This window comes from Podarcis cretensis, assembly GCF_951804945.1.
Source record: "Podarcis cretensis genome assembly, chromosome: 17".
NCBI lineage: Eukaryota > Metazoa > Chordata > Lepidosauria > Squamata > Lacertidae > Podarcis > Podarcis cretensis.
Genome location: NC_137187.1, coordinates 35556390 through 35575164, shown reverse-complemented (window position 1 = coordinate 35575164; position 18775 = coordinate 35556390). Strand labels below are relative to the sequence as shown.

Below are 18775 nucleotides of genomic sequence, written 5' to 3'. Positions count from 1 at the left end.
CTACCTGAGCCTCCAGCCACAGAGCTGGATCCAGAATCGCTCCCAAACTGTGAAACTGCTCCTTCAGGGGGAGCGCAACCCCATCCAGGGCAGGCAACTGACCAAATTCTTAGATATTGGAGCTACTTGCCCACAGTGCACCCCGGTGACCTCAGTCATTAAAAATGAAATGTTCTATCAACATTTGTCCATCTTGGGGTGGGAAGTATTTGTCACGCTAAACTAAACTTTAGAAAGACTGTGCTGCTGCAATAAGGAACTGCCCAATTGACACTTGCATCTTTGGTCCATCTTTCCCAGTACTAATCTGTTTTGCAAATCCTTATATGGAGGTGCCAGGGATTAAAACTGCATTGCTTACTATTATTCTTCTTGTATATTTATTTATACTCCCCTCCTTTTTCCCCTGACAGAACTCAAGGCAGCTTACAGATTAAAAACAAGAATCACTAAAAACAAAAAGTGATATTTTAAGAAATGATTGATATAATTAAAACTATATACATATATAGTTTATGTATACATGTTTATGCAATATGTATATGCTCCATTTCTGAACTAAACCAGTCATTGTCATAGATGTGAATTCTGCTTGAAAAAGAGGTAGGCTTGTGGACAGGATGACGTCCAGCTGGCCTGTGGGAAGCAAGGAGAGCTTTGATATAAACAACATGCAGAAAAACATAAGAAGAGTCTGCTGGGTCAGGCCAATGGCCCATCTAATCCATCACAGTTCTCAGAGTGGCCATCCAGATGCCCATTGGAAGCCTGATTGCAGAACCTGAGTGCAACAGCACTTTCCCATGCCCCTGAAACATTTTATCACTGCATCTTACCCCTTCCAGAGGGAACAAAATCTAAGATTTTAATCAGTTCTTGATATCTGACTATCTTGAAGTCATACTACTTTTGTTGGTGATTGAAAACAATGGCGCATTGGGTGCAGAAATTGCAATATATTCAGCATTTTCTAACCTTCCTTCGCTACCTTCTTTCAGATGACAGCAACTTTTGCCAAATCCTTTATGATAGGAGTCGTCAGCCCTGGTCTCCTGTTGAAGTCAGCCACACAGCTCTCATCTCACAGTGCCCTGCGGGCTTGGAAGAAGGGCTAGAAAGAGATAACTGTTACTGTCAGGGTGGAGCTGCACTGCAGCAGCCCCTTGCCGTGCCTCCGCAGGACACAGGAAACCATGTCTCCCCTGCTGTAGCTATGGCAAAGGAGTTTGTTGCGGACATCTTCCGGAGGGCCAAGGAAGCTAAAGGCACTGCCCCGATGGAAGAGGAGGCAGGCAGTGGGCTTCAGTGCCTTCTTGACTCTGATGGGGCCCTTGGCCAGGGCAGTTCAGCCTCTTGGGATCTAGGGAAGAGATTGGGGTCTTGCTTGCATGGCAGTGGCACTTGTAGCTCCACATCTCCTGGAACAGACAGCATCTCTGATGTGGATGGATCTCCCAAAGATTCACCCACTGCCAGTGCTGAACTGGAAAACCAGCCAACAGAGCCAGGCTACGTGAACTATACTAAACTGCGTTATGTTATGGAGCCCAGTGATTCTTCTGAGACAGAAGTTGGTAAGTCTCCCTTTAAAACAAAGCACAGTGTTTGGGGAAGGAGCAGGTGACAGGGTTTTGAATCTTTGGCATCTGGATCTGCAGGCACGAGCAAAGAGGCTCAGTAAGAAAGCCTGCGGCTGTGCTGGTTATTGATAGCCATCCTCTTCCCTAGAAGACACAGAGTGTCAGGCCCATGCTTTTGTTTGACTTCCTGTATGTACAAGGAAAAGCTGTTTTCTTCAGCCTTGGGAATGTTTCCCATGCTGTCCCCGTTGTACAGCTACAAGCAGCAGTTTTCTTCTTGTGTGACCCCTGATCTCGTGGGCTCCCTCTGAACCCTCACCCAACATTTGGGGGCAGGCCTGGCAGTGGGACTGCATGAGAGATTTTTGCTCTTCTCTTCTGGAAATATTGTATACAACATAGGGACTTAAAAGTTTCCATGTCTCCTATTAATGTGAAGCAGTGAGGTGGAACTATGCTGAGGCATGGAGCCTAGTTGTCCTATGCTGAATGGGTCTTGTAATGCCAATTCTACTAGTATAGTAGCTGATAGACCTAATTGTGACTCGAAGCTCTTGAGAAGTAAGTCTGTGTATAAGAGGCTAATTTTTATTTTCACTTTAAAGGCAATGGATTTGACAAATTTGATAATTAATTTGTGACTTCAACAAGAGAATACTGAGTGTGCATGTAGGGTTTTTTCCTTGGGATATTTTCCTAATCCTACCTCAGTGTTAAGCAATATGTTTACAGTTGCATAAAGGAAGGAATGTGTGTACTCTGCAGGAAAAGGAAAATCAAACTGTGCCAAGGAAAGCTGAATTATGTGATCTGTGTAAGTTAGGCAAAGGTGCTGTGTATACATCTTGCAAAATTTATTGGTCATAGGGAGGACCAAAGAGCTGAGCACAGCACTGACCACTGACATCCTACTCAGCTTCTCCCCACCCCAGTGGTGGATAGAGGGTTTCATCTGAATTCATTCACTGAGAGTCTGAAGGTCTGCATAAAGTATGAATGGGGGACAGACCTGTCTTCTGCATGCATGTATTTTGAAACATGCTTAGCCAGAAAACTAGGTGCCCTACCATCCATTGAGTCATTTTGAATGATGGTTCCATTATTGCTTCATTTTATGCCCTTGGACTGATTTAGGGTTGCAGGTCTCAACAACTCATCTTTCTGGCAAAACTAGGATGCTGCATTTCACCATGATTGCTTGGTTTTCATGTGTGCATTGTTTGGGTCCCTAGACTGGGAAACCTATTTCAGCCCAAGGATTGTGTTCCTTTCTGGGGAATCTTCCAGGACACATATGCCAGAGGTTGGTGGGGCCAGAGGCAAATATAGGCAGAATGATTCATTTTACCTCCTTACAGTAGGCTGGTTTCTCTTTCTGCTATCCAGATAGGCATTTTCAGAGTCACATTCTAGCCATGCAGAAACACATCTGGTGCAAAGCAGGGGCAGTGAGGGGTATGGCCTGTGGAGGGGGATATACCCTGGAGAAAGTTCTGAGGGCCAGATAGAGAGGCCTGGATGGCAGCATTTTGTCCTTGGGCCTGAGGTTCCCCACCCTTCTCTGAACCAAACAGAATGGGGGATGTTGGGAACATGATGCAAGAAAAACTTGCGGCAAGTAGGCTGTTTTGCGGCAGGGTTTGGCAAATGAAACATGATTATCTATGTTGGGGCTCATGGCTTTGTGCTTGAGTTGGCTGTGGTGACAGATCTCCAGCCATGGAAAATGTAGACCTCCTGTCTGAAATTGTAGACTTGGCAAATGTTCAAAACATTTGACATGCATCTGTGGGCAGGGGTGTGCATGTGGGCCCTGCTTCAGTGTCCCCATGTGCTTCATTCTGCATTCTCAGTCCTCAACTTGCCCCATGTTGAGGTGGGAGGAGTCTTTGGGGGGCTGTACTCATTTTGCTTGAACTCTAGTGAATTGCCTTGCACAGTTGGGAACCTGCTTTATCAGGGTCACCAGTCATGTGAAAGGCTCTTCTCCCACCCCGGATGAACTAACATAGAAGCCCCCTGCAAACCACCCCATGCAGCATGAGGAGGGTTGCAAACTAAAGGAGGATGTGCTACATGTACAAGGAAATTGGACGTGGGAGTTGTGTACATGCCCTTGCCGCTGCCCACATTTAAAAGCATTTGGGTGTTAAGACACTAAGTATGCCTTATCTTTTCCTCTTGGATGGTTGTGCCTCTGTGAATCATCCACTTTCCATGAATCTGTACAATCTGTAGAATTGTAGAGTTGGAAGGGACCACATGGGTTATATAGTCCAATTGCCTACAATGCAGGAATCTTTTCCTCAAACCCATGACCCTGGAGATTAAGAATATCATGCTCTACTGACTGTTGAAGCAGATTCAGTTTTAGACTACAAAAAGTCTGGGGTTTGGGGAAGACACTGTGAATCCACCCTTAGAAGCAAATGTTGAGCCTTGGTTTCTTGCTGCTGTATTTGGACCAGTATGAGGAAACCTGGGTTTCAATTCCCTTTCAGGTCACAAATCTGGCTGGGTGGTTTTGCACATTGTTGTCTCTCAGTCTTGCCCACCACACAGCACATGAAATAATTTCTTATCTTTTGATTTTTGCATACTTCCACCTGTATAGTGATAGTGATAGGGCAGTCTCCAAATTAGGAGTAGAAATTTATTTATACTTATAAAATTTATTTATACTTGTAAAATGAAGAAGTCGAATATAATTGTTGGAAAGATGAAAATTTCCTTTTGAAGCATCCTGTTCCAGGAGCAAAGATTCTTTTGACCCCTGATGTGCGTGTTCTCTCTCTCTCTCTCTCTCTCTCTCTCTTCTTCTTTCTCTCTTTCTCTCTTTCTCTCTTTCTTTCATTCTCACTAAATTTGAGCTTTTTGGACAGGTGCTTCATCTTGACATCTATTTCTTTTGACTGTGTGAGATTACCCTCTCCTTCGTCTCATATTGTGTTTACTTTCAGAATATGAGGACGATAAGATCTCCTTGCCATTTGTTGTGACAGACCTACAAGGAAGAAATTTGAAGCTGCTGAAGGAGAGGGCTGTCTGTCAGGTGAGGGTAGTTTCTGGTCCCAGCATCATTAGAGAAACAGGATTTGCAGCTAGCCTAGACTTGTGATTGGTTCACTTAAACTGAACCATCTTGATTTATTTCTATTAACAAGGTGACCTAAAGTCACTGTGAGTAATTAATTTAAACTCAAGCAGGTTTCCCATTACCACTTACTTCCTAAACAGAAGTGTATACCGATTACTTCATATAACCAGAAAAAAGTGTAGTTTTGTAACTAAAGAGAGGGTTGTATTCAGTGCTAGTCCTATTAAGAAGAGATATGTTGAAGTTCATTGATCTAAGTTAGTCATGTCCACTTATTTCAGTGGGTCTGTTCCAAATAGGACTAGCATTGGATACAACCCAGAGCCTTCAATACAGATCTGCTCACCTCCCAAAATGTTTAAACTGAGAGCTGAAACTCATTCAGAAAGGTATGTGGTGTAGTCCTCTGGGGACTGCATCCCAAAAACTTGAGCACATGGAGGAATGAGCAAATAATTGAATGGCAATTATGTATGTACCAGCTCTTTGCATATGGAAAAACTAGAAAGTTGTGGAGAAAGATCTGAATACTTCCTAATGTGTTAATTGTCCCCAGGCTGGGAATTTTGACATTGGGGAACTTTCAAACGTGACTTCCCCCACCTACATTCTCCAATGGTACAGTCCCTAGAGGGCTGAACTTTCTCTTTTCTAATCATGTAGAATATCATACTGATGGGCCAGACTGTAGGAAGTCCATCACACCAGCAATACGCTACCCTACGGGGTGCTTCCACATGGATTTGCTACATATGGCTGGTTTTTGCATTATATTACAGCTGTGCCTTAGAGCCTCATCAGGGAGTGGGGAGGTTAGCAGCAGCCACATGCTCATAATATATGATGATGGCTTAAAGGATTATTAGAGGAGCAGAATCAGCTTTCCCCCTCAACAGAAGAGTGATCTGTTTGGTTACAAAATGTCCTCTCTCCAACTGGCGGTGTTTCTAGTCCAAATCTGCCTTCGTCCTATGACAGTTACTGAGCTTTCTGCTGCTGAGATGTTGTTCTGACTGTTAGTGTTGGTGCACTTGGCCTACAGAACTCACTAGCAGAAAGTTGGCAGCCTTCATCCTGGCTCACTTGAACCAACTGCTCATCCATCATCTGCAACATAAGGTCACTTATGAAGATTGCAGCTCTCAACTACCCTCCAGTGCTAAAAGGGAGCTGTTTTGATTCCAGAGGGGGGCAGCAGGTTCCACCTCAGATGAGTCTCTGGAAGATGCTCTTGGCCATTTTGACTTGCCCTGCTAAGCTTTGTTAGGATTCAAGTTATTTTAGATTCACAGTTGGGTTTTGCACATTGTAATTTTTTATGCTGTAAATGTTTGAGAATTAAGAATTGTCTCAAGGTAGCTCTGGTGCAGGGCTGGCAATGCAAATGCTTCCCCTTTCCTAAATCCACATCTTTCTTTGCCTTTCCAGGGCCAATACTTAACAGTGGAGCAACTGACTTTAGATTTTGAGTATGTCATTAACGAGGTGATCCGGAATGATGCCTCATGGTCAAAGCAGTTTTGTTCCTTCAGTGACTACGACATCGTCATTTTGGAGGTAGGACCATGTTGGGTGTATTACCGCACTAACGGTGCCCCATTTGGGTGCAGTTTGGCCATTGAGGAACTGTGCTCCTCCTTGGTAATTTGCATCCTTGCAGCCATTGATCTCCGGACTTTATTTCCAAGGAAGGGCTCTATTTATTGTCTCTTTTATTAATTTTTGATAGCTACATCAAATCCTTTTAAAGCTAAAATGAGAGAGATGGCAACATAAATAAAATAGCCAGTGCATGTCTAGTTGGCATTGCTACATTGCAAGAGCCCTTGGCAATTGACCTATCTGTTTGTAATACCCTCTAGCAAACCCCACTCCTGTCTTTCTTTAAGTTTCTGGTTAGTTGTGACTGAAGGGGAGGCTGAAACACAGTTGCATCATTGTTTGAAAACCAGAACTCTCATTATGTTGGCCAGTAGTGCCAAGCCATACTTAAAATGCTGTGGCCGAAGTAACTTAGGCTGGTACATGTGAATTGTATTCAGTGCCAGCGCATGTCATCACCTGTTTATGACACTTCTGGATTTTCCAACTCAATAGGGCCCCTGAGATATCAGGCATGATATCTAATTTGTACGGGAGCCTTGACTAATAAGGGGTAGCGGGAGACCTTCTTTTCTACCTCACCAAAGGTGGCTGATATGGATCCTTCCATTTTTAAAGACAGGGATGGCCAATTGTCTCCCTAGTATCTGATTACAAGGTGCAAATCTTGCTACTGCTATTTACCTCTCATTTCTTGGGAGACATATCCACCAGATTGGAAGTGGTACTCTGCAACACAGTCCTAAGACTGGCCCAGGGGAGAATTGAAAGGGGTGGGAGAAATCCTTCTCCCACGGTACCTTAGTTTCTTGAGCCTGTGTGGCTTGGGTTATGCCTAGCCAAGGAATAAAGTGTGTGTGTTGTATTGACCAGAGAATGTGAATTCAGACCTTAATTGCTTTTCCAGGAAGAGTGTCCCCACTTATTTCTCTCAAGAAATTAAGGGCAGGATTTACCTGCTGAGACCCATCAGCAGAAGTTGCTTCTTGCGCAGTGGAGCTTTCCTCCCCCTCATTTGCCCCCTGCAATTGGCTCTGGGCGGGTCAGGAACTCCTGGAACAGCACACAGGGGGAGGAGAAGTGGAATTGTTCCATCTGGCAAGCTAAAATGCTTGCATTGATGGAACCATTGCCTTAGTGTCATGTTGAAGCTCACCTGGTTGCTGATTTAAAGCAATAGTTAGATAGCAGAACTCTATAAAAACATAAGGCGCTGGAACAAATGACTGTCCCAAAAAGTTGTTCTGAAAGATGTTGGGCCAGCATTTCTGACTTGCTGGTCCTGCTGTGAGTACAGTGCAGTTCAAGTAGTTTGCTTTTACCAGCTGTCAACTTTGGCTTCCTAGGTGTGTCCAGAAACCAACCAAGTTATTATCAATATCGGACTCCTGCTCCTAGCCTTTCCTTCTCCTGATGAAGAGGGGCAGCTCAGGTGAGTCTCTGTCACGCCCACCTTGGGCCTCTGAATATCTTCTCTCTTTGAAGTTCTGTTGTATTAGGATTTTGACACAGAAGGACTTTTGGTAGGGGGGAGAAATCTTTTGGAGTGATTTACTAGAGTAGAAGGAAGCAGAATAAGCATTAATATATAGGGCTTAAAAGTCATACACTTGGCCTCTTCTGTTAGCTCACTTTTGCATTTTGGTCTTGATTTGGGTGGAGCTAAATGAATTTTTTGCAGAACCTCATTTTGTGTGTGGGGGGGGGATAAGATTTTAATGAAATTTTACCTCCTCAGCAAGTTTTTATTTCTGATGTGACAAATGTGGTCTCATGATTTGTCAAAATATTGCCCAATACTGCAAATAGTAACATTAATGTCATTTGTCAAATAGTCAAAACCACCCAGCTAGCAAATGTTTTCCAGTATTTACTCTCAGGTAATGAAATCAGATGCAAAATACCAATCTCAGTACTTGGGCAAATACTTGGGTAATAACTAGTAAATGAAAATAGCATCTGCGGAGGATATATATTGAGAGCAAATTACTTTCAGCTGTGGTTCTGAGTATCAAGTTCTCTTCCTGGAGCCAACACCTGGGCATAGGCTGGTGGAGGTTCATCAGTTGCTGAGATTAATCTTGGAGTAATTTACAAGGTATGTCGTCATGAGGTTGGGAAGAGGATGTTGCTTTTTGGTGTACACAGCCGCTTGTCTAAATTGCCCTTTTCTGCTTTTCACAGGCCAAAGACGTATCACACTAGTCTCAAAGTTGCATGGGATCTGAACACTGGCATCTTTGTCACAGTCAGTGTGGGAGACCTCACAGAAGTCAAAGGGCAGACCAGGTAAGACATTGTGTGATGTGCCATAAGGGAAATCCATCTCGGACAGCTAGTTGACTTGTTACCAGAGGTGCCCGGTGACTGGGTATATATTCAAGTATTATGAACATCGCACCAAAACATCTTTTGAACACTCTCTAACTCTTCATGTAAAACTGCGTCCATTTATTTTTAATTGGCTGTGCAACTTTGGGGCCTGTATTGAGTACAGTTCCACCCCCTGTATTTTTGTTGTAATCTGCTTAGTTATTTTTTATGAAATAGCAGTCTATATTTTTATAAATAAAATAATTAAGGAGCTTGCTAAAGCCAACTGTCACCTGTACCCATACTGCTTCACCTAAAACCATTCCCACAGCTGAAGGGTATTTATAGTCGCAAATGAGTAGACATTTCACGAAGCCTCAGTCTGTTGTGGATTAACGATACCAAGATGGGGAAAGAAACTGTGATTTCTTCCTTAGTACTTTGTTGGAGACCTGTTTGCAGACTGTGGATGCTGATAGAGCCCCATCTTTCCTCCCTTAGTGGCAGCGTGTGGAGCTCCTACCGGAAAAGCTGTGTGGACATGGTAATGAAATGGCTGGTGCCAGAGAGCAGTGGTCGTTATGTCAACAGGATGACTAACGAGGCCCTTCATAAAGGTAACTCAGCACTTTCCAGGAGGCCCCTGGGAGTCTTCCTCAAGGCACAGTGGTCATAGTTGACTGGTTATTGTTGAGGCAGGAAGCCTACTTCAAACCAGGGAGCCAGCTGCTGGTTTCTGTGCCCATCAGGAGGACAACAGCACATTATCTTAACATTTTTCTGGTGTTAGATGATGGAGGAACACATGTCTTTTTTCTAGGACACAGGACTCATTCTCGCCCTTGCTGTTGCTGAGGGCTAACTTTAAGTTTCAGCTTCTTCCTGTGCCTAAATTGTAATCTGGTGGATTCTTGAAACACTCATGCCCTTTTGTGAATTGCCTGGCCCAGATCAGTGTGTAGCTAATTTCACGTCTTCCTCCTCCCACCTGCAGGCTGCTCCTTGAAATTTCTTGCCGACAACGAGCGTTACACGTGGATTGTCTTATGAGGCCGGGTTCGGAAGCAAAGCTTACATCAGTAGTTCATTTCCTGCCATAACTGTGTGTCACATTCAACTACCTCCCTTGTTAAAAGTTTTTAATTTCCCTATCCCTTTTGACTAGACAGTTGCCCCGATGACCTTGAGTGCATCTTAATTGATTTGTGGGTAGAGCCACACCCTCTGCTTCATTGTCTCTACATGTTGGGGGGGAAATACAAGGCTGGTCCAGACGCTCTGAAAAGCCTGCCTCTCCATGTAAGGTAGTCATACTAGTTGGGCTACACAGGCTCCAACAGAAAGCAGCTGCTTCTGTGCAGTTATGTCCATTTGTACTTGGTGAAACTGCAAGGAGACTCTTAAGAGGTGAGTCTTCTACAGGGTTTGTCCTTGGGCCCAGAAAATGAAATGATTCCGGGGCAATGATTGTTAAGGAGACCAAAACCAACTTCCCTGTTTTGAGTTTCAGTGTTTCAGGACCCCACCCCCCAGTGGATGGGGCCACAAATGTGTTTTTCATTCTTTTAATTTGTCTCAAGCAGGCTTTCTCTTCCCTGCAATAAACGTTTAAATTTGAGAATGGCTGTTATTATTTCATTTAATCTTTGAGAGGAAAAAAACTCCCGTCACTTCCAAGGCTATATTACATTGCAGCCAGAGACGGGTTTAGGGTACTTCAGCTGGTTCAGCTATATTGGGTGCCACAACAATGATGTAGAACAGAGTATGCGAGGTGGGGCGCAGACTTTTAGTGTTGCACAGGGTGCCGCTGAAATTTGAGAGCCCAAAGTCCACTACTACGGCAGCAAGGTGTATGTATATTCCCAAAGCCACCGTCTGCAAACTTAGGAGATGCTTGTGCAAGCTCAAGATGCCTTTTTGCCTCTTTCAACGCAAGGCAATAGTGAAAATAAAGAGCGGTCCAGCTTTGCATTGTAGCAGCTTAAATGTTTTGTTTACACCCCACCATTCTTTCATATACCGGTAACTCAAAGCAGTGTACACAGACTTCCTTGCTGGAGTATCAATGCCCAGACTTGCTCAGGTTCAGCAAGGTTGTATTGTATCATGCACCTTCTGACCATATTCTGTCTGCCATTAACTTCTACTTTCTTATACTATGGCACAATTTTGTTTGCTGCTTTCAAGAGGGAGGGGAGAGATCGGAGAAGAGAAAAGTGGCAAGATTCATGGTGGATTGGGGGTGGGGAGGCATTACTTTCCCACCCCTGAGCAGTATTCACTTGAAATCAAAGCTGAGATTTTTTCCTACATTGAAAAGCAGATATTAGCACATTACCAGCAAAACCACTAAATGGTTGCAATTTGAAGGTTTTGTGTCCTGGATTTCATAGAAATTCCTCCTATACAAGTGTGAATACCTCACAGTCCTGTAACTGTCAAATAGCAGCATGTTGTAAATGCCTTTGAATAAAATTACTGCTATTTGAGAAGACTTATTTCAGAAAAAAATTGCTTGAAATTCTTTCCTGCTGGCTGGTAGACCGCTCTGGCATTGCTGTTCTTCATATATAGCTGGTACAGGACTCTTTCAGCAGCAGCTACATGACAGCGAACAACTAGGAAATAGCAAAAGTAAGCCAAACAGGTGTCTGGTACAGTACTCTTAAATGAGAACACCCCATCTGCTTCTGTGTTTGTCCAGCTGGAGGCAGAATACCACTTGCTGGAATCTACAGGAGGGGAGAGTGCTCTGGTGCTCAAATCCTCTTGAGGGTTCCCTACAGGCAACTGGTCAGCCACTGGGAGAACAGGATACTGGACTAGATGGGCCACTGGCCTGATCCAGTAGGCTTGTCTTATGTTGTCTTCCCTGTAAAGTGGCTGTTCTAGGGCCAAGCTAGATGAAACAGGCAATTAATGTGCAGTATTTAAAATATAGACACTGGCAGGAGGGAGTGTTGAGTAGAATCTGAACCATGGAGGAGCTAATCCGTCCCCCTCCTTGCTGTGGTTCTGATAAAGATCTCTCCACTTCCCACTCTAAAAAGCTGAGAGGGAAGCTTTTTAGATGGGAACTTGCTTCCTGAGGCTAACAGCTTTGAGAGTGCAGATGATGAAATTCAAATAGTCAGGTTTGCAGTGGCTGCAAATTATAAAAACTAATGTTTACTGCTTATATGCAGTGGTTGTCCTACCTATTAGCCAAGTCAAGGTTGTCCTCCTCTTAGTTTAGTATAGCTGGACTAAAAGTGAAGGTAAAATTTTATTTTGGTAAGAGTAAGCAAGCAGCATCCTAGGCAAAGAACACGGCTGAATTTATTTCTTAAGAAAGAACTACAAAAGGTAGAAAACAGCTTTTTCACTCCAGACTACACACACGTACATCATCTGACCACAGGCACTGCCCATCTCATGGACCCAGGACACCTACAAAGCTCTTCAAACTCCACTTGAAGTCTATAGTGCAGCTAAAGCTGCTGCTGCACAAAAGATTGACACAAAATATATATTTTATACAATATGTAGATTTGCAATAAACATCTATATCACAGGTTTAAAACACTGGAAAATTGAACAAATAAGGCCATGATGGTTGAAAAACCCAAAAATATCAAGTAATTTATCTTCACCAATCTCACAATATTTAGGTGGTTTTTAGAACAAGAATTAGTAATTACATATAAAAGCACAGATATTTTTTTTCTGTTTAAAACTAGAATATCTAATATTCAGTTACAAACCAGAAGAGTGATTACTTTCTTTAGAGTAGGAAGTAACCAAACCTGTTTGCTTAGTTACTAGCACAGAGGGAACAGAGGACTGGTTTCTTTTAAAAACTGAATGCGGTGTTCTCATCTAGCAAGTATTTCTGCAGTCTGGAGCATCCAGACTGAGTTGAACCTGCTGATTGATAACTCTCCTTAGCTGCTCTGCAGCTAATCATCTTGGTGGACAGAGAGAATCTTGGTTCAGAGGGAATGGGTGTTGGCATTGTGTAAGGCAGCAACTGAATAAAAAGGTAAGCTCATTCATGTTGTTGAGTCCTGCGTGATTGGTAGATCCAGCATTCTGCACAGTTCAAAGAGGGGAATAGCTAGCTTACAGAAGCAAGGTTTTTGCAAACAACATGATCCATTTTCCATATCAAAGTTAGGACTTTTCTAAAGCTAAAAGCCAATCTGCATACATTTCAGAGAGCAGGAACTAGGGGAATGCTGGAACAGATGAGTCTCATTACTTGGAACCTTGATTTACAGCCTGTCCTTTTCAGATCACTGGTTTATATGCCTGATGGGAGTACGAACCTTTATTCTCTGATGGGTGTATCTTGCTTTGTCAGGTGTGTGGGTATGTTCACATGCCTGACAGTGAAGTTAATTAGCATGCATAACCAGAAACATTTGAACACACTGCTTTGCTGTGAATTGTTAGTAAAAGCAGCAGAAGAGGCAGGTATGATAAATAAGGTGCTTCTCTGACAGGGCAAGTGCTTATTTCTGCAAAGTGGGGAATGGCTATGAAGCCTCCGGCAAGGAAAGAAATATGCCTCTATCACCTACATCCTACTTGCTGTAGTTCAAAATAATGAAGAGGTGCTTTGTGCAAATATCTCCCTTCAAGGTAGCATTCTGCTACAGGAGCAAAGCAAAAGTTTTGGCACCTGTGTTTTTCCTCTAGTCAGTCACTTCAAGGAGAAATTTGCTGGCCCACAAGCTGGGCAACTCTCTTAAGTAGCCCTTCTCTAGACTAGACTGACTGATTGCACTTTAATTGGGACTACGGGGGGGGGGGGGGTAAGTTCCTATTTAGCACACTATGCACTTGCTCTGCTGCAACAACTGCAGAGGGGATATCTCGCTAGAAGGACCAGAAAGCCTGCCTACAATCCTGGTACTTGTAAAACCCACGTGCCACTAAGCAAGCTGGCACATTTACATGTTGGGGGTGATACTGAGGTGCTGTGCTCTAGGTAATTACAGCAGCTTAATATAATTGGGTGCAGCTAAGAGCAGCCACCAGCCTATTTGGCTGAGGTTGGGAATACGATGGTAGTGGCTAGAACAATGGGATTCTCTGGTTTCTGCTGTGAGGCAGGTAGCTTCAGTAAACCAATTTCTTTTACATGGAGAATTTGGACAAACCAGAAAAGAGAAGAACCGGAAAGCACTGGCGGAGGAAGAGGCGTGTGGGGGGAGCGCACCGCCCCTGCCTGCTCTCCGCCCACCCCCAGGTAATGGGGCATAAAGCTCCGCCACTGCCTGAAAGCCTCAAATCTCAGTCTTATTGGACTACCAACTATTATTATTAATTAATTAAATTCCTATGCCACCCTTTATGAGCACCTTTATATGACGATGAGGGTTAAAAGATTTACATGAAGTATCTATTGGTAAGGAGAAAGGTTTCAAGGAACTGAGGGACTACAAGGATGGTCCTGAGAGTTTCCTCCTCGACCACTTGCTTTGGTGCAAACCCTTAACTTAAAGGCCCCCAGATCTTTCCTTTTGCTACCCTAGATAGAGGTGTTTTATAGGAAACAGGAGTGCAGCATCAACCACTATGATTTGGATTCCTGGAGTGGGTGATGCTAGTGCCTGAAAAGTCTCTGCTGAAAGTCAGCAATTAGCAAAGGGTTTTCATACAAGCAAAATGTTTGTTGAATCCCACCTTCCAGACCCAGGTAGGTCAACACACAAAGATAACGAACAGCGGCTACACCTTTCCTGGACAGTCTTCATGCCTTGCTACAAGCAGCTGTAATGGGTAAGGACAAACCCACTGTTGTAAGCTCTGAGCCTACGAACTCTTCCAACTACGGCTTGTAAGGGGAGGAAGAAGCTAGTGTTTACAGTGCCAATTGGAGATAGTTCTGCAGTGATCTCTACCCTCCCAAGTACTTCAGTTTGCTTTCCCTTTGACCTTTCCTATCACAGGACCAGTGTAATCAAGTAGGTTGCATCCACATGATTACCATCCAAATTTTGTAGCCTAATTATGCTGCAATGTGGCTGATGGTGGGCTGTTAGCGTGGATATAGGCTGAGATAAAAGCATACTTTGTACCACAGTTACACTGGTTGTAGTAGCTCCTACACTGAATCCGACCTGACTGCAGTGTATCAAGCAGACTTTGGCCTCCAAGCGCTCACAAGAGGACTGACTAACCCTATCCTATGCATTGTGACAGCCATAATAAAACCGTAAGTGGAATCAATGTATCCAGACCCCGTTACTTGGTTAATGGAAGGTCTGCCCCACCCACACCCCGCCCTCCACACCTGCAAAAGCTAAGTATTTGTCTGCCACTGTTGATCGCATTGAAAAGCTAGCCTTGCATAATGGTCAGACGCTTAACACAGACAGGTGAGTTAGCCATGTCTGGCAGAAGGCGGTACTGTATGCCACCATTTTGCATGCCGAGAAGCCCAGCACTGGAGAATTTTATAATTAGTGCAGCTAATTATCTGGCGTGGCTGAAATGCGACACCATTTTGTCACAGCTGTACCAGGAGTCCAGTGCAAAGGACACTGACTCAAAGATCCTACTAGTATTGCATTCCCATTCCTACTCAAGACACTAAAGCAGGGATGGGGGAACCTTTGGCTCTCCAGATGCTGCTGAACTTCCACCAGCCCCAGATAGCATAGCCAGAGGTCAGAGATGATGGGGGTTCAGAGTCCAACATCTCAAAGGCCACATTCCCCATCCCTGATTTAAAGGGATCACTTAGCCTGACTTTGGGTTAACAACAGGTAGGGCTTCCTGACTTATCACAACGGATAATCAAATCTGCCCAGAGAGACAAATTTCTGGCCAGTCACCAGCAGCAGCACTAATCAGCTTAAAACTGCATACAATAATGCTAATCAGGAACAGTATAGCATCTGAGAACACAGCTGCTTCATGCCTTCTCCGCACCCAAATGTAGCAGCAGGAGTACAGAAGTGGGAGAATCCTATGAGTTTTGCAGCGAGAGTTCAATTGCATGTTATGAAAGAATTATCTGTAAATTCAGACATGCTTATTGAGAATAAAAAGGGGGGGTAGGGCAGAAATCAAGCTAAGCAATGGGTTGGATGGAAGGAGTTGCTCAGAGCAATAAGCCCTGGACAACTTCTAAGCAGCTGGAAAAATGAGAATTAGTTATATTAAAAACCAGAAATTGTCAGGCATAGAGCCAGGGCCACCCACTTAGACCGTAATACTGCAGCGTTGCAGCTCCTCTTCTAATGAGACCCCGCCTGCTGCAAGAATGCAAGCAGTTAAGGTCTGACTGGGCTACAAAGAGAGTACAGCATGTGGTGCATGCCCACACATGCATGTGGTCGGCACATATCCGTGGCAAATGGGAGCTTGGATACCATTGTGACAGTACAGGTACATGCTGCCCTCTTCAAAGTATCATCTCACACATCCATTAGCTTGAGGCAGTCCAAAGTCCAGTAGCACACACCACACTTGAGAAAACCCATTGTTGCATTTAGCCACTGTCATAGAACACAGGAAAGAGTAACCCAGGATCCATGTTGAAGCTATGGGATGAATACAGCACAGCACCTCACCCCCAAACAGGCACAATTCTTGTTGCTGGGAGTTCTAAACCCAAGCACTGACCACTCCTCAAGTTCCTTGATGCTCAAACCATGAGCCCAACAGCCCCCAGAAGTACAAAACTAAGGCAGATGCCCAGGAACAACAGAAACTCCCAGGCAGACACAGGAAAAGTTCCCCATCATCTAGTGACATTCAGCCTGATCTGAGGAAACAGCTGGAGTGCCACTTCCCAGGCAGCCATCTCTGTGACTCATCTGGCTACCCATATAAAGAAAGTTAGGCTTGCTAGATACTGCGCATAGCCTAGTCCTTGCCAAAAGACAGTAATGGCTAGACCCCAGGTGAACCTACCCCAGTTTAATAACTGAATAGCACTCACTGCTCTGGGAGCGGAGACCGTGGGGGCTGGGACTTCTGCCTGAGCAAGCACCCCCTCCAATTGACAGTGGAAAGCAGCCATGGATGAGGGGCATGGGGCAGAAGGGCTAAGCCAACTTCCAGGGAACCCAGGTTATCAGAGCAGCAGCTGGAATTAGGCAGAAACCAGCCCAAGTCGCCCAAACCAGCCCCTTTGGTGCTGCTAGGGGCTGGGAAGGCTGTTGGGGTGAGGGCTCCTAACTGGGGGCTTGCTTGGGCTACACTGGGCGACAGGTGAGACGGAGAGGTGTGAAATGAAAGCGCGTTGCATACCACTTGGAGATAGGGAACAGCTCATCTTTATCGCAGGGCAGCGCAACGCAGCGCAAGGTGCATCCTGGCCTCCTGCCGGCCACTTGGCAGTCAGTCCCTCCTGTGCTGCTTTTTAACTGGAGGGCAGCGCTTGTACAAATATGCCCCGGGAGTCTGTCCGTGCCAGCTTCGAAGGTGGCTCCATAGACTCTGCCGTTAAGCTGCTGGACTCGTTGGAGCTGAGAGATAATTCTTGGGGCATTTCTTCATCACTCTCGTCTTCCTCTTCCTCTTCCTCATCTGATTTAGAAAGAGAGGTGGTTACAGCAATCCTGAGACTTGCAGCCAACTGAAAGAACCCGAGGACTGATACAATGCAAGAACCAGCCTATTTGATCCCCTCAGTCCTCGGAGATGTCTTTTTCAAACCACAGCCTGGGTACCCCCTCAAGTCCAGCTGACAAAGAACAACAAGGAACTAGACAGTCATCAGCTATCTAGTCAACTTGGAAGCCTAAGTAAGATCCAGGTATTAGCCATGACTTCTAAATAGAGCTTCCATGCTCAGAGGTAAAATATTAATATATATATCACCTACCAACAGTTAAGGCCCATCACCTACTTGCCTTTTATAAGAGTTTCTGAGAGGCACCTGGAAGGCTCCATTCAAGATATAATGCTGGATTAGACCTTCAGTCTTATCTGTAATACGTCTTAAATACTTATATTAAAGTGTCAGTGCTACCATTGACTCCTTCCTTTGCCCAAGTCTTCTTCCTCAGGCCAAAGAACTTGGGGACAGGGGAGAGTATTGTATTACCTGTGGGAAGACTGCAATTGGGACCTTAGTACCACACTCTCTCTACTGGTGATTCCCAGCAGCTGGTATTTTGCTAGCAACTGGCATTAAATGAACAGGTGATGATGTAAATGCACCCTTCACAGCTCCAGGGACAGCCTGTAACACAACCAGTCCCTTTCCAAATGAGCATCCTCGTCCTTTCTCCCTCTCTCTCTTACATGTTTTTTTTTGTTTGAGGATCACCTTCCCTCAGGGCTAATCTGTCGAGCACATGCTGCTGAGGCCAGCACCAAAAGTGGATGAAGCCACATCTTCTGCCACCCACTTTTCTCCTTTTGCCTCCTTCTTCTTCCTCACCTAGAAGAATGCTCTGAACTGAGGACTTACACAGGGCGTTTTTTAAAAAAAAAATAGGTCAAGGGCTGCATGTCCCTACTTTATAACTACTAATTATTCACTTATAACCACACACAGGGGTTTGCTATCATTCCCATCTTACAGGTGGGAAAAAAATTGAAGTAAAGAGAATGAAATGGGACCAAGGTCATTTCGAATTCATAGCTTTATAGCCAGCTAATGAGCCCTTGATTTCATTCTGTGTTCTGGTCTTGCATCCAGGAGAGCAGAAAGACTTGTCCAGTACTGTAAGGTATCCCAGAAAAAGAGGGCAGCCACAAGCAAACCAAAGGACACTGCAGTAATCAAACTTGTCTCTTTCTCTCTCTATGTAATTTGTTTTAAACTCTTTTTAATCTTGTATTTTAAATGGGTGTGACCCCCCCCCCACCCATGTAGGGTGGTTAATAGCACGTCAAAGTGCAAGTAGATAAACAGGCAGGAAGGTAAACGGTGTTTCCGTGTGCTGCTCTTGTTTGCCAGAAGCGGCTTAGAAATGCTGGCTACGTAACCTGGAAGCTGTCTGCGGACAAACACTGGCTCCCTCGGCTAGTAAAGTGAGATGAGCGCCGCAACCCCAGAGTCGTCCACAACTAGATTTAATGGTCAGGGGTCCCTTCACCTTTATGGTCTAGGCAGCCGACATGCTTCAGAGCTGAAAAATCTGGGCTCCAATACTGGCTTAGCTCTTGAATTCAGTGAATAGCCTCAGGTAACCTCCCTCCTTCAGTTTCCCTTTCATACTTGACAAATGGG

At 44.6% G+C, this 18775-nt stretch overlaps 2 protein-coding genes across 5 annotated transcripts in view; one reads left to right on the top strand and one right to left on the bottom strand.

Moving 5' to 3' along the window:
• The window catches only part of DCAF15 (DDB1 and CUL4 associated factor 15), a 20603-nt gene extending 10390 nt beyond the window's left edge, over positions 1-10213 (top strand). Inside the window, exons 7-13 of the mRNA XM_079960048.1 lie at positions 999-1574; positions 4541-4632; positions 6106-6234; positions 7626-7711; positions 8464-8568; positions 9094-9209; positions 9587-10213. Of these exons, the coding sequence (XP_079816174.1) occupies positions 999-1574; positions 4541-4632; positions 6106-6234; positions 7626-7711; positions 8464-8568; positions 9094-9209; positions 9587-9642 (1160 nt within the window). The 3' untranslated portion in view covers positions 9643-10213. The remainder of the gene's footprint in view (positions 1-998; positions 1575-4540; positions 4633-6105; positions 6235-7625; positions 7712-8463; positions 8569-9093; positions 9210-9586) is intronic.
• Positions 10214-11890: 1677 nt separating this feature from the next.
• Positions 11891-18775, bottom strand: part of RFX1 (regulatory factor X1) — a 58794-nt gene continuing 51909 nt past the window's right edge. For all 4 annotated transcript variants that reach the window (XM_079959994.1, XM_079959993.1, XM_079959996.1 and 1 more), the window contains one exon: positions 11891-17121. In XM_079959994.1, coding sequence (XP_079816120.1) covers positions 16955-17121 — 167 coding nt within the window. In that variant the 3' untranslated portion in view covers positions 11891-16954. The remainder of the gene's footprint in view (positions 17122-18775) is intronic.